We start from the raw sequence: 12616 nt of genomic DNA on the forward strand, positions 1-12616 counted from the left end.
TTTATTTATACACCACAATTCAACAACAGCGTGATTTCAAGTGCTTTACAGAGACAATAAACGTTACAAAAATAGGAAGCATATTAGAATTAAAATAAGCACGGAAAATTAGATAAGATGAGATAAAAACTTAAAATCATGGTCAATCCCAGATTAAGGCTGAGGTAGGTCAATTTGCTCAGACATTTTTTTTTTTTCACTCTAGGTGAAGTGGTTCCTCATCCTGATAGTAGTCTGTACATTTTGTAATCATGAACAATAAGAAATAAAGTTAGACCCCTCAGTTTACTGTAAATCTGTAAAAACTCTGACCAATCCAAACATTCAGGCCGAATTGAAGTTGAACATATCTTATATTTCATAAGCTTCTTCATGGCTGAAAAAATGCAGAAAGGATTTCCCGACCTGGCTCGGTTTATTTGCCTCTTCCCGCTAAACAGGCGAGAAAGAGAAAGTTGTTGGTGGAAAAAGCTGGGAACTAGAAAAACACTCGGAGAGTGCAAACCTCCGCCAAGGCCTTTAAAAAGTTCCTGGATCCAAAAGGTGATCCGGATCAACACCAAAATTAAATCAGTTCTTCTTTTTCACATTTCCAACAACTCCTGAAAATTTAATTAAAATCCGTCCAGAACTTTTTGAGTTATCTTGAACACAAACAGATAAACGCCGGTAAAAACAACTTCCTTGGCGGAGGTAAGAAAAAAGCCTTGGATCACGCAAGGAGCAAAACCAGAGGGGGAGGAGCCAAGACAGGGCGCCACTTTCACATCTTGCCAGCTCCCCAACATTACCTACCTCAGCTTTAAAAGAAACATGCAGCCAGCCGTACCTGTGGCTTCATTCTGTGTATGAACACAATATGTCTTCACTGTGTTAGAAGAATTGTTCATTGTGTTCTGCAGCTTTTACAGCATTTTTCTCTGGACTGTAAGCTGCAGTAACCAGAACAGAAACAGAACTTCTGGACCAGTTTGTTCAGTTTCTGGTTCTGATGCTACTCCAACATACGCTGCAAAATAGGTTGCACAATACAGCAGATGTGCAGCATTTTAGTGCAGACATTGAAGAGTTTCAGCTTCCTCAAGAAGTCCAGTCTACTCTGTCCTTTCTTGTCGATGGCCTCTCTGGTGTATTCCCAATCTGGTTCATTCCCAGTCTGTATAAAGTCAATCACTTTCACAAAACAACGCACAAATCAACGCACTGCAAATGGAAATACCTCTGCAGGACATCAGACTTTTTATCTGTATATGAAAGAAAATGAACTGATCTGAAAGATTGTGCGAAGGCCTTCACACTTCAGACAAACAAATAGATGAAAAACACTAACAGTCAAATGTTTGGACACACTTTCCCTGTGGATTTAATGGAAAAGTATGCCCACACTTTTGACTGGTAGTGTAGATCATTTTAATGACATTCGATGATATTTAAAGGGTGTTTGTTTGGAAAGAGCTGTTGTTTGTCAGAGTGGAACTGCAGCGATCTGAAGGGAAGAAAACTGTTTTCCTGTAAACAAGGCAAAGTCATTAAGTTCCAGATAGTCATTAAGGTTCCCTCCTGGAGAGCAGCAACTGACAAACACATTTCCACAGCCAGCATGAGGAAAACTTTCCATCTCTATAGTTAGGCGTTGACGTAGAATCTTAAATATTTTCATATTGTCTGTGAGTACAGCTCCTGAGCTGATAGTAATGGCCGGTAATGAACAAAAAAAGGAAGGCAGAGAGCAGACAAACCAAAATCAAATATCTTAATAATTCATCTCTGTCTTGCATTTCATGAAAATGAGACAATCAGATCAATAATGTCCACTGTCTCCCCATGTCTGTGAGCTGTTTATTCTTCATCCTGTGTTTAGTGAAAAGCGTTTAGGCGTGGCTCTCTGGTCAAATAACCAAGCATCACAAGAACTGTTACGTATCCCTCTCTGCTATTTTGTATTCTGTCAGTGGACACCCTAATAGCACGTCTCGGTAAAGTCAGAGAGGACGTCTGCCAGTCAGAGATGGTCTGTAATCCACATGAATGGAAAAGTCGCAAAGTATTTGTCTGATTTTGTCTGATTTGAAAACCCTCTCGGCTTAAAGTAGAAATGCTGTCATCTGCATGCAAAGCAAACTGCAGAGAGGGGTCTTTCTCACATATTTTATTCACATATTTAATTCTCTATTAACAGTAAACATAGGGAAATGTAAATACATAGATAGATGTACATATTTACGAATGTATAAATGTAGATGTACATTAAATATTTAAATTCAAACCCCAATGTTTTACTCAAGTAAGCCTCAAATAGCATCACGTTCAACAGCATTTTCTCAGTTTTATGTAATAAGTTAAACTCATCATGTACTTTATCACGCTTTTCTTGGTTGGACCACTTTTGCCATTAACTGCCTTAATTGATGGTTTCACAGATTAAACAAAATGTTGGAACTATTTCTTAGACATTTGGGTTCATCATGACATGAAGAATCACGGAGTTGCTGCAGATGTGTCAACTGCACATGATGAGAATCTCCCGTTCCACCACATCGTTATGAGAATCTCCCGTTCCACCTCATCATAATGAGAATCTCCCGTTCCACCTCATTATGATGAGAATCTCCCGTTCCTCCTCATCACGATGAGAATCTCCCGTTCCACCTCATCATGATGAGAATCTCCCGTTCCACCTCATCATGATGAGAATCTCCCGTTCCACCTCATCATGATGAGAATCTCCCGTTCCACCTCATCATGATGAGAATCTCTCGTTCCACCATATCATGATGAGAATCTCCCGTTCCACCTCATCATGATGAGAATCTCCCGTTCCACCTCATCATGATGAGAATCTCCCGTTCCACCTCATCACAATGAGAATCTCCCGTTCCACCTCATCACAATGAGAATCTCCCGTTCCACCTCATCATGATGAGAATCTCCCGTTCCACCTCATCATGATGAGAATCTCCCGTTCCACCATATCATGATGAGAATCTCCCGTTCCACCTCATCATAATGAGAATCTCCCGTTCCACCTCATTATGATGAGAATCTCCCGTTCCTCCTCATCACGATGAGAATCTCCCGTTCCACCTCATCATGATGAGAATCTCCCGTTCCACCTCATCATGATGAGAATCTCCCGTTCCACCTCATCATGATGAGAATCTCCCGTTCCACCTCATCATGATGAGAATCTCCCGTTCCACCTCATCATGATGAGAATCTCCCGTTCCACCTCATCATGATGAGAATCTCCCGTTCCACCACATCATGATGAGAATCTCCCGTTCCACCTCATCATGATGAGAATCTCTCGTTCCACCATATCATGATGAGAATCTCCCGTTCCACCTCATCATGATGAGAATCTCCCGTTCCACCTCATCATGATGAGAATCTCCCGTTCCACCTCATCACAATGAGAATCTCCCGTTCCACCTCATCACAATGAGAATCTCCCGTTCCACCTCATCATGATGAGAATCTCCCGTTCCACCTCATCATGATGAGAATCTCCCGTTCCACCATATCATGATGAGAATCTCCCGTTCCACCTCATCATGATGAGAATCTCCCGTTTCACCACATCATGATGAGAATCTCTCGTTCCACCATATCATGATGAGAATCTCCCGTTCCACCTCATCATGATGAGAATCTCCCGTTTCACCACATCATGATGAGAATCTCCCGTTCCACCACATCATGATGAGAATCTCCCGTTCCACCTCATCATGATGAGAATCTCCCGTTCCACCTCATCATGATGAGAATCTCCCGTTCCACCACATCATGATGAGAATCTCTCGTTCCACCACATCATGATGAGAATCTCCCGTTCCACCACATCATGATGAGAATCTCTCGTTCCACCATATCATGATGAGAATCTCCCGTTCCACCTCATCATGATGAGAATCTCCCGTTCCACCTCATCATGATGAGAATCTCCCGTTCCACCTCATCATGATGAGAATCTCCCGTTCCACCTCATCATGATGAGAATCTCCCGTTCCACCACATCATGATGAGAATCTCTCGTTCCACCATATCATGATGAGAATCTCCCGTTCCACCTCATCATGATGAGAATCTCTCGTTCCACCTCATCATGATGAGAATCTCCCGTTCCACCTCATCATGATGAGAATTTCCCGTTCCACCATATCATGATGAGAATCTCCCGTTCCACCTCATCATGATGAGAATCTCCCGTTCCACCTCATCATGATGAGAATCTCCCGTTCCACCTCATCATGATGAGAATCTCCCGTTCCACCTCATCATGATGAGAATCTCCCGTTCCACCTCATCATGATGAGAATCTCCCGTTCCACCTCATCATGATGAGAATCTCCCGTTCCACCACATCACCATGAGAATTTCCCGTTCCACCTCATCATGATGAGAATCTCCCGTTCCACCTCATCATGATGAGAATCTCCCGTTCCACCACATCATGATGAGAATCTCCCGTTCCACCTCATCATGATGAGAATCTCCCGTTCCACCTCATCACCATGAGAATTTCCCGTTCCACCTCATCATGATGAGAATCTCCCGTTCCACCTCATCATGATGAGAATCTCCCGTTCCACCACATCATGATGAGAATCTCCCGTTCCACCTCATCACCATGAGAATTTCCCGTTCCACCTCATCATGATGAGAATCTCCCGTTCCACCTCATCATGATGAGAATCTCCCGTTCCACCTCATCATGATGAGAATCTCCCGTTCCACCTCATCATGATGAGAATCTCCCGTTCCACCACATCATGATGAGAATCTCCCGTTCCACCTCATCATGATGAGAATCTCCCGTTCCACCTCATCATGATGAGAATCTCCCGTTCCACCTCATCACCATGAGAATTTCCCGTTCCACCTCATCATGATGAGAATCTCCCGTTCCACCACATACATGTGTGTACCATGCTTTAGTGCGCATGTAAAATATCTGAAGAGGGAGCAAAGTAATGAATGTGCAGTTCATTGCTTTGCATGTTGTGTGTGTATATTGCTGGGTGCATTCATGCATGCAACTCCATTTGGATTGGTAACCACAGCTATAGGTGTTGTGAAGATATAAGGAAACAGTATTAGCTTTTCATGTATGGTTGGTGTTTTTCTTTCTCCTCTAGGTTGAGGTTATGGGTTTGTTTATTTATTTGTTTGTTTAGTTTTAGGTTGATTTAGAAAAAAGAGTGTCCACTGTTGGACCCCCATCCTGCTGGTATCTTGACTTACCTGTTCAGGATTTTCCCTCTGTGGAACTGAGGGCTGGAGAAGGACGATTCCTCCTCAGGATCACTCATAATAATGTTATGATAATGAAAATTGTTACATTTGTTATTAATCTGTATTAAAAAGCAGCTGCTATGAAATACAAACTTAATAGTAAAGTGAATAAAGCCTCCAGATGTTGCTGGTTAATATGATATATAAACACCCCGTGGCTTCCCTCTAAGCTTTGTAGATTTGATTTTGTTGGAGTGTTAGCGAACACCGTGACCCGGAGTACTTTCAGCCCACTGCTCTCATGTATCATTGTTCTGTCGTCTTCATTCATCTCTGTTATTGATTCATCTGTGGAATTGCTTTTGCCATGGCGCAATACGGGGAGGGTGTCTGCTGCACACAGAGGGTGTTCACCTCTGACCTCCCTCATAAATCATCCCCACTAATAAAATTGACTTGTCCCATTCTTTTCTCTCTCGCGGTTTCCTGCAGGGTCAAAGCTAAAAAGGGGGTGAACCTGCTGCACACCAAGTCAAAGAACGCCCAGTGGGAAGTGGACTGGGAGGTGCAGTCCGGCGCCAAGCATTCCATCACCACCATCGATGTGAACAAGAACAAAGGCATCAAACAGGGGTAAGTCAACAACCTGGGGTCTGAACACACTCTGTCCATCCAAGCAACTACAACACCTGGTCTGTCTGCCTCAGTTACACACACACTGATATTTGTCTTCCGCAACAATGGACGGACAGTCTAGAAAAAGGTTTCTTTTTACCTAGCAGCCATACTTCACTGATTACTGACAGCTCTTAAAAGCATGCCCTGTTTCTTGTGAGGATAAAATATACTTTTAGCCAAAGGCAGTGATTACACCACCTTCCTCTTTATGGGACGAAGTTAAATGAGCGTAGATATCATCTGCCCAGTTTCACTACATCTGCTGTTAATTTTGTTTATGTGGGAAGATGGAGATTATTTTGACTACTGGCATTAAAATACCTCTGAGATGAGATCTAGTTGGAGAGCAGTAATTATGCCAAAGAGTAAACACACACAATCAGAGTGCTATAGGACCAGTCAGGTCAGGAAAACGCTAGATTCGATGACAAATGCAACTAATATTGAAACCACAGTTGCTAGGAGCTTAATGCATCTGGAAGGTGTGCACTCTGTTAATGCATTCTTTAGCCTGCTTTTAGGAGTTGCCTAATGGCTTCTTTTTATTTTTTATTATTGTACTCGTTTGGTCTCTTCTTTCCTTTCCCAGATTGTATCCCTTCAACCAAGCAGCAACCTCCGGCGGTTAAAAGTGAAGCCTATGCGGAAGTACATAAAACTGCAGTTCCCCCTTCATCCACTAGGGGCTCCAAAACAGAGCAAATCCCCATAGACTCCCATGTTAAACTTCACAGCAGAAATAAACATGTATACAGTCTGGTTCAAAAATCCATTTTCGGCGTATAGGTCAGGTTTACCTTCATGACAACTGTGGGGGGAGTGAATTTTTTTCTAACTCGCCCGTTTGAAAGTAATTTAATTTCGAAGTTCTGCATATTCAAGGGTGTGTCCTTTTGATTGACAGGTACCGATTTCTGGCCTCAAGTAAGAAGAACGTAGAACAACCGCGGTTTTTAGCCGGTTAACAATGTGATTCAGCCCGCTTACCTCCGTTAGCTGGTTATTATCCCATTATTAACGTAGCTGGGATTGGCTGCTTTTTTTTTTGCTTTGCGCAAAGCTGCAGAGAAAGAGAGTTGGAGCAAAGTGTCTCTTTTTGAGTAGTGATGATTGAAATGTTTGACTTTTTGCTTGGCTCTTAGTAACAATGTGGATTATTACTTTCTAATAGTAAAATTACAAGCTAATCTAATAGCAGAGGATATGATAGCTGACACAAAACATAACACATCAGCATTACTGCGTAATGCTGCACCTACTGTCCATTTGCTATCAGGCTGTGTATCTGCAAGCTCTGAGAAAATGCACCATAACATGTATGTAAAGCATCCAGCAGGCAGATGGAAGACTTCCTCTGCATGTGGATGTGTATTTAATGTAGAGCATAAGTTTGTTTCTAAAGGTGCTAATTCTCATCCCTGGTGTTTCACACTTCACCCAGTGAAGTGAACACACACGGTGTGTGTGTTAAGCTAAAAGGACCACATCATCTGCAAAGAAAAAATTTGCTGCTCCAAATGCCAGCCTTATGCTCCATATCTAAATTCTATCCATGAAGGGAAAGAACAGAACTTGTGAGCCTGATTTACTGGCAGCAGTGAACAAGCTCTCAGTCTGGGTGTACAGAAAGTCTGTGGGCAGTAACAGAGAGCCCCGCACGCTCCTGGAGCCTCTCCTGTAGGAAATCAGAACAGATAAGCCTTCACAAGACACATACAGCTACATTCATGCTCAATTCCAATTATCTGCCAATATATCGCGCTTACAGGGTTTCTCAATGACAGTCTGAACAGCACAAATACCTTTTTTTTTTTTAAATCCAACCAGGCCTTTTTTGTATGTGCTCCTAATTCAGGCATAAATCTGATCTGTGTTGCTTTGAGCAGCAAGACATGCAGTGTGAATGTAGCATAGTCTGGAAAGGAAACTTTCACACAATATCCTGACAAGGATCAAGCTCTGATCCATTAAGAGATGTTCTGTTTGGAGTCTTTTTCTACAATTCCCAGCATGCTTGTTACTTTGTCTTCCCTTTAAAGACGCATTCCGTAAATTTTTCACCTTAAGACTCCATGTCCTGCTTTTTTTTTTATGACACAGTGACATCTATTATGTGTATTTCTAGAGCTGGTGGTACCCAGCAGTATGCCGAGGCTGAAGAACCACACAATACAATATTAGGGACGCAACGTGACGTTTTGGTTCACGGTAATAGGGAACAGACTGATTTGAACATGCAACATCGCTGAAACGCAAGAAGATTAAAAGAGAAAAAGAAAGAAAACAAGAGTCATCATCAGACCATCTTTTTCTGGCAAGAGAGTGCTAACAGGTCAGGTAGGATGTAAGACATTGAATTAGCCATCAATAGGGGGCACGTGATGGGGAAAAGTTCTGTAGTGTGTCTTTAAGCACAACATTTTTAGTCAGGAGTTGAGCAGGATACCTGTAACGTTATGACAAAAATAAAAACTAAACGTTCTGCACATGGCACAAGCAGCTTTCCAGCCAGTGTCTTGAGAATCATGTTTGAGCTTTAAGTGAAAATGTCTTTCTTTAAGCAAGTGTGTGCACATTAGGGGAACATCCATCACATTTCTCTCCTGGGTTTTTACCAGAGCAGAGTTTTCCCACCTCTGAGCTGAAGCCACTGAGGGGAAACAACTAAAAATTAGCATCCATAAATCACAGTATGCGATACGTTCTATTCATTAAGAAGTGAAGCACTGGGAGTTTAGATGGAGACATTAGCTAGTGCTGGTCTACATATCGGCATCCCCCTGGATACCCTTCTGGCCAAGGCGGGGGAAGAGTGAAGGAGAAAACCTGAGGAAGAAGCCCAACTTTTCTCTCTTGTTTACTGTTTTTGGCCTTAGTGGTAGCCTGTGTTCACTGATCCGTGTCATGTTATTTTTGACGTCCCATCAGAATGTGGGAAATGTCCAGTAGGGGTCAAGATAGAGAAACAGTGCAAAGCAGCATTGAGTAAAACCAAGTCAGTGACCAACCCCAAACCAAAACACCCACAGTTTTGATGCTTTATTCCCATCAAACCTATCAGACACAAGCATGAAATTTTTTCATACAAAACAGGAATTGGTGCCTCCTTGAGAGTTTCATGTGGAAAGTTATTGTTGTTAAATCAGATCACAGTCGTTGGAGTTCTGGTCATTTTCCCCACTTAAAGTAACTGTTTAAAATGTGAACCGTTTTTATTCTTTTCTGCAATTATTTGTTGCTGGTTTGAGAAAAAAAAAAGTGCTTTTGATTGACAGGTACCCGATATCCCGCCTCAAGAAGGAGAAATGTGAAACAACTTTGTTTTTTTTAGCTGGTTAACAATGTGATTTAGCTTTAGCCCGCTTACCTCTGTTAGCTGGTTAGCTCATGTTAGTTCCGGGTTAGCTCGGAGCACGGCCACCCCCACACTAACAGCCCCCCTCTCAGCTCTACCTCTTTGTCCAATTTTTATTTTCTGAAAGAGACGACTCACATAACGCTGCCAAGATGACAATGGTTGGAATGACCCGATTAGCTTCCGTTCAACTCTTCAGAAACCAGCAGGTGACGTCACGGAGGCTGCGTCCGTCTTTTATATACAGTCTATGATATTTATCCAAATAATTTCTTCATCCATCTACACAGGAACGTCAACGTTAGAAGTAGAAGACGTAGCGAAATAAGAATGAGTTTCTTTTGGAAGAGTAAACTGTCCTGTTGGATGCAAACAAAAAAATGATTTTTATAGAGAAGTAAAATATTTACCAAACAGCATTAACTATGCCCACCTTTAATATCTCCAATCATGCATTGTATCCAAAAACAAGCATTACTGCTGGCTTTGTCGTGCAGGTCGGACCACTGCTGTGTTAACACAGGATTGGTATAATTTTTCACCAGATGGTGCCGGCTTGCAATGCTGCTCAGACCTGTGTGCAGGATGTTAAATGAATATGTTTTATCAGCAGGGTAGATTCCTAAATATCTGCTGTATGTGCTTTGCGTTTTGATAGTTCACAATGATTCTGTTGTGTTTTGGGAATAGTTGATCTTCATCCATTTAATTCCCCGTGTCTTTCTATTTGATCATAAATTCCTTTGTTTTATGTTCAAGGGGATTAGGCAGATGCTGAAGGAAATTTCCCCTTCCACATTTTAAGTAAACATGCATCAGCCTAATGCACAAAGATTTACTATAATGAGCTTAAAAAGAAATACATAAATTCTCCAGACGGCCCTCTCTCTAATTACGCAATTAAATTAAGTAATAAGGAGAATTTTAATATCTTTTCTGAGTTCAGCAATGGCCTAACATGTCTTTTTTCCCTGCATAAAGCAAGCAAAAAAAAAAAAGTAGTACCTACTTTTGCCCCTGTAACCTCCTTAAACATATATATATGTACTTATAATTCCCTCAGACAATGCAAACAGGCACACATTAGCACCACTTTGGATCTTACTGATGACTACTTCAGCCTGTTGATTCCCTTTGAACATCTGTTCTACTTAAAACGACCTAAACCTGAGGCGCTGTTTTCCTTTAGGCCATGTTGCGCATCACTTCATCACCCTTCGCTCTTATTCCCTACTTGTCTTTGATTTCTTTTCATCAGATCAAACTTAAAGTGCACTGGAATTATTCAGCATATTTTTCATTCTGTGACCCTCCATCTGGAACAGTCCCATTCTAACAGTATGCCACTGATAACTACGACCAACACATTATTGATCACGGTTTTGGAATGAGAAACGCTGCCAAGTCTAGCCACTGTCACAGTTACAGAGTCAACAATCTCATGATTGTTTGAGTAGTTTTTCTCATCACCATAATTCTGAGTATAGCACTGAAGTAGACAAACATTTGTAGCCCACTTTGAAATGCCTGTATTCACTTCCAACCAGATGTAAAGACAGTGACTTTGTTTTCAGAATGTCGTCATTAATAATGTTTGAAAGTCTTAGTGGTAGAATGGATTCTCATTAGAAGTTGTTTCCAACACTTAAAAGAGAATGTTAAATTAAAGGGGCTCTTTCTCACTCAAGCTCAATTCATAATTTCACTTTTTTTATTTTATAATAAAATAGCCTTCATGTTTAAGATGTCTATGCATTTTTTATATGTCAAAACATTTGATAAGCAAAAAAATTTACTGGCACCAAAATATATCTGAGGTTTTCTGTTGTATTTAATTAATCATGTTCGTTTTAAGACCACTTAGGGCCTCATACTTAGAAAAATCAAGCCTCCTGCAGGGATATTTTTCTAAATCATGTTGAATCGTAAAGGGACGAACCAAGCAGGATGTGGCAAAGACCCACTTGGTTCTCCAGGAGCCACCTGATGTAACTGACAGACACATATGTATCACCAGTATCACTACATCATGTAATTATAATTATTATTATTCATCATTTCTAAACATTGACATCTGGCTGAACATTTCCAGAAGAGATTTTGTCCCTGTGCAACTATGTTATGTAAGGCTATTAACCTGATGTTAGCATGAAGCTACGTAGCAGTGCTAATCTAGTTATATGCTAGCACCAGATTAGTTTTAAAGATAATGTGGGGAAACACTTAAGGACCACACATTAACTCAGTTCATCAGGATTTTTACACTGAAGATGGAAATAAACAAAAAATATGGCAAAGAGTAAATCAGTATCCATGTTGCTGGCTGACATGGATACTGTAGCACTGACTAAGCTAGTGCTACATGAACCAGTTGCAGTAAGCTAGCAAGGCTGCTAGTTGATTTGAATGGAGGCTATGGCATGAAAATATGGAGAAATATAACCTGTACCAAGTCTGATTGTGTAAAAGAAGATATAAAACTTGAGAAAAAAGGGAGAACTATTCGACTTTTTTTTAAAGATCCAGATCATTAATGTAGATATCTCTTTGTTTCTTGTGTCTCTTTTGTGTGATCCCCATTATCACAGCACTGTATTAGGTGTGTGTGTGTGTGTGTGTGTGTGTGTGTGTGTGTGTGTGTGTGTGTGTGTGTGTGTTAAAGAGACAAAAGCAATCAGTTCCTTTCTTAGTATATGCCCCCCCTGATAAAGTCTAGCCCACCCTCTACCCACCACATGTATAAAAGTCATGCTCTGCCACTGGAGCCATCAGTCCACATATTCTAGGTTGTTCATGTGGGAAAAGGCTGATTTAGTTACTGATTTAATATAGCTGTTGAAATTTTGCTCGAAGTCCAAAAAACACCAGAATTTCTGGTTTGAGCCATTGATTTTTAATATTGCTGACCAAAGCTAGAAATCAATTTTTAAATGCTAATCTTTGGTATCAAAGATTAGCATTTCAGATTTATCTTTAGCTGAACCAGAGTCCACTGGTTTGACAGTAATATTAGCTGTGTGTGGTCACCATAGTTATAATCAGATATTTTTGTTCTCCCATAGTGATAAAAGGAGCATGTAGCTTCTAAACAATAATTAGCCCAAAATTGAGCCTTCGGCAATTCAGCATCTCATTTTTGTTTGAGAAAACCAAACCAGTTATTACCAGTAGTCTCAGTTTAACCAGTCACAAATGGTCAGTACATGTGTTCATACCTATCATTAAGATGTGTCCACATATGCATCCTGAGAGATCTTATTTACTTACACACACACACATACTGCTAATGTCATTTCCAAACAAGGCTTCAATAGATCTACTGATGTTTTTATGAAACACGGATTAATT

The 12616-nt window shown here is 40.9% G+C and overlaps 1 protein-coding gene across 1 annotated transcript in view; it reads left to right on the forward strand.

Annotated features, from left to right (window-relative positions):
* The window catches only part of tmem132e (transmembrane protein 132E), a gene marked incomplete at its 3' end in the record, with an annotated part of 191656 nt that overhangs the window by 79531 nt on the left and 99509 nt on the right, over positions 1-12616 (forward strand). Inside the window, exon 3 of the mRNA XM_079247143.1 lies at positions 5728-5868. Within this exon, the coding sequence (XP_079103269.1) occupies positions 5728-5868 (141 nt within the window). The remainder of the gene's footprint in view (positions 1-5727; positions 5869-12616) is intronic.

The sequence above is a fragment of the Telmatherina bonti genome (genome assembly GCF_933228915.1).
Source record: "Telmatherina bonti genome assembly, chromosome: 10".
Classification (NCBI taxonomy): Eukaryota; Metazoa; Chordata; class Actinopteri; order Atheriniformes; family Telmatherinidae; genus Telmatherina; species Telmatherina bonti.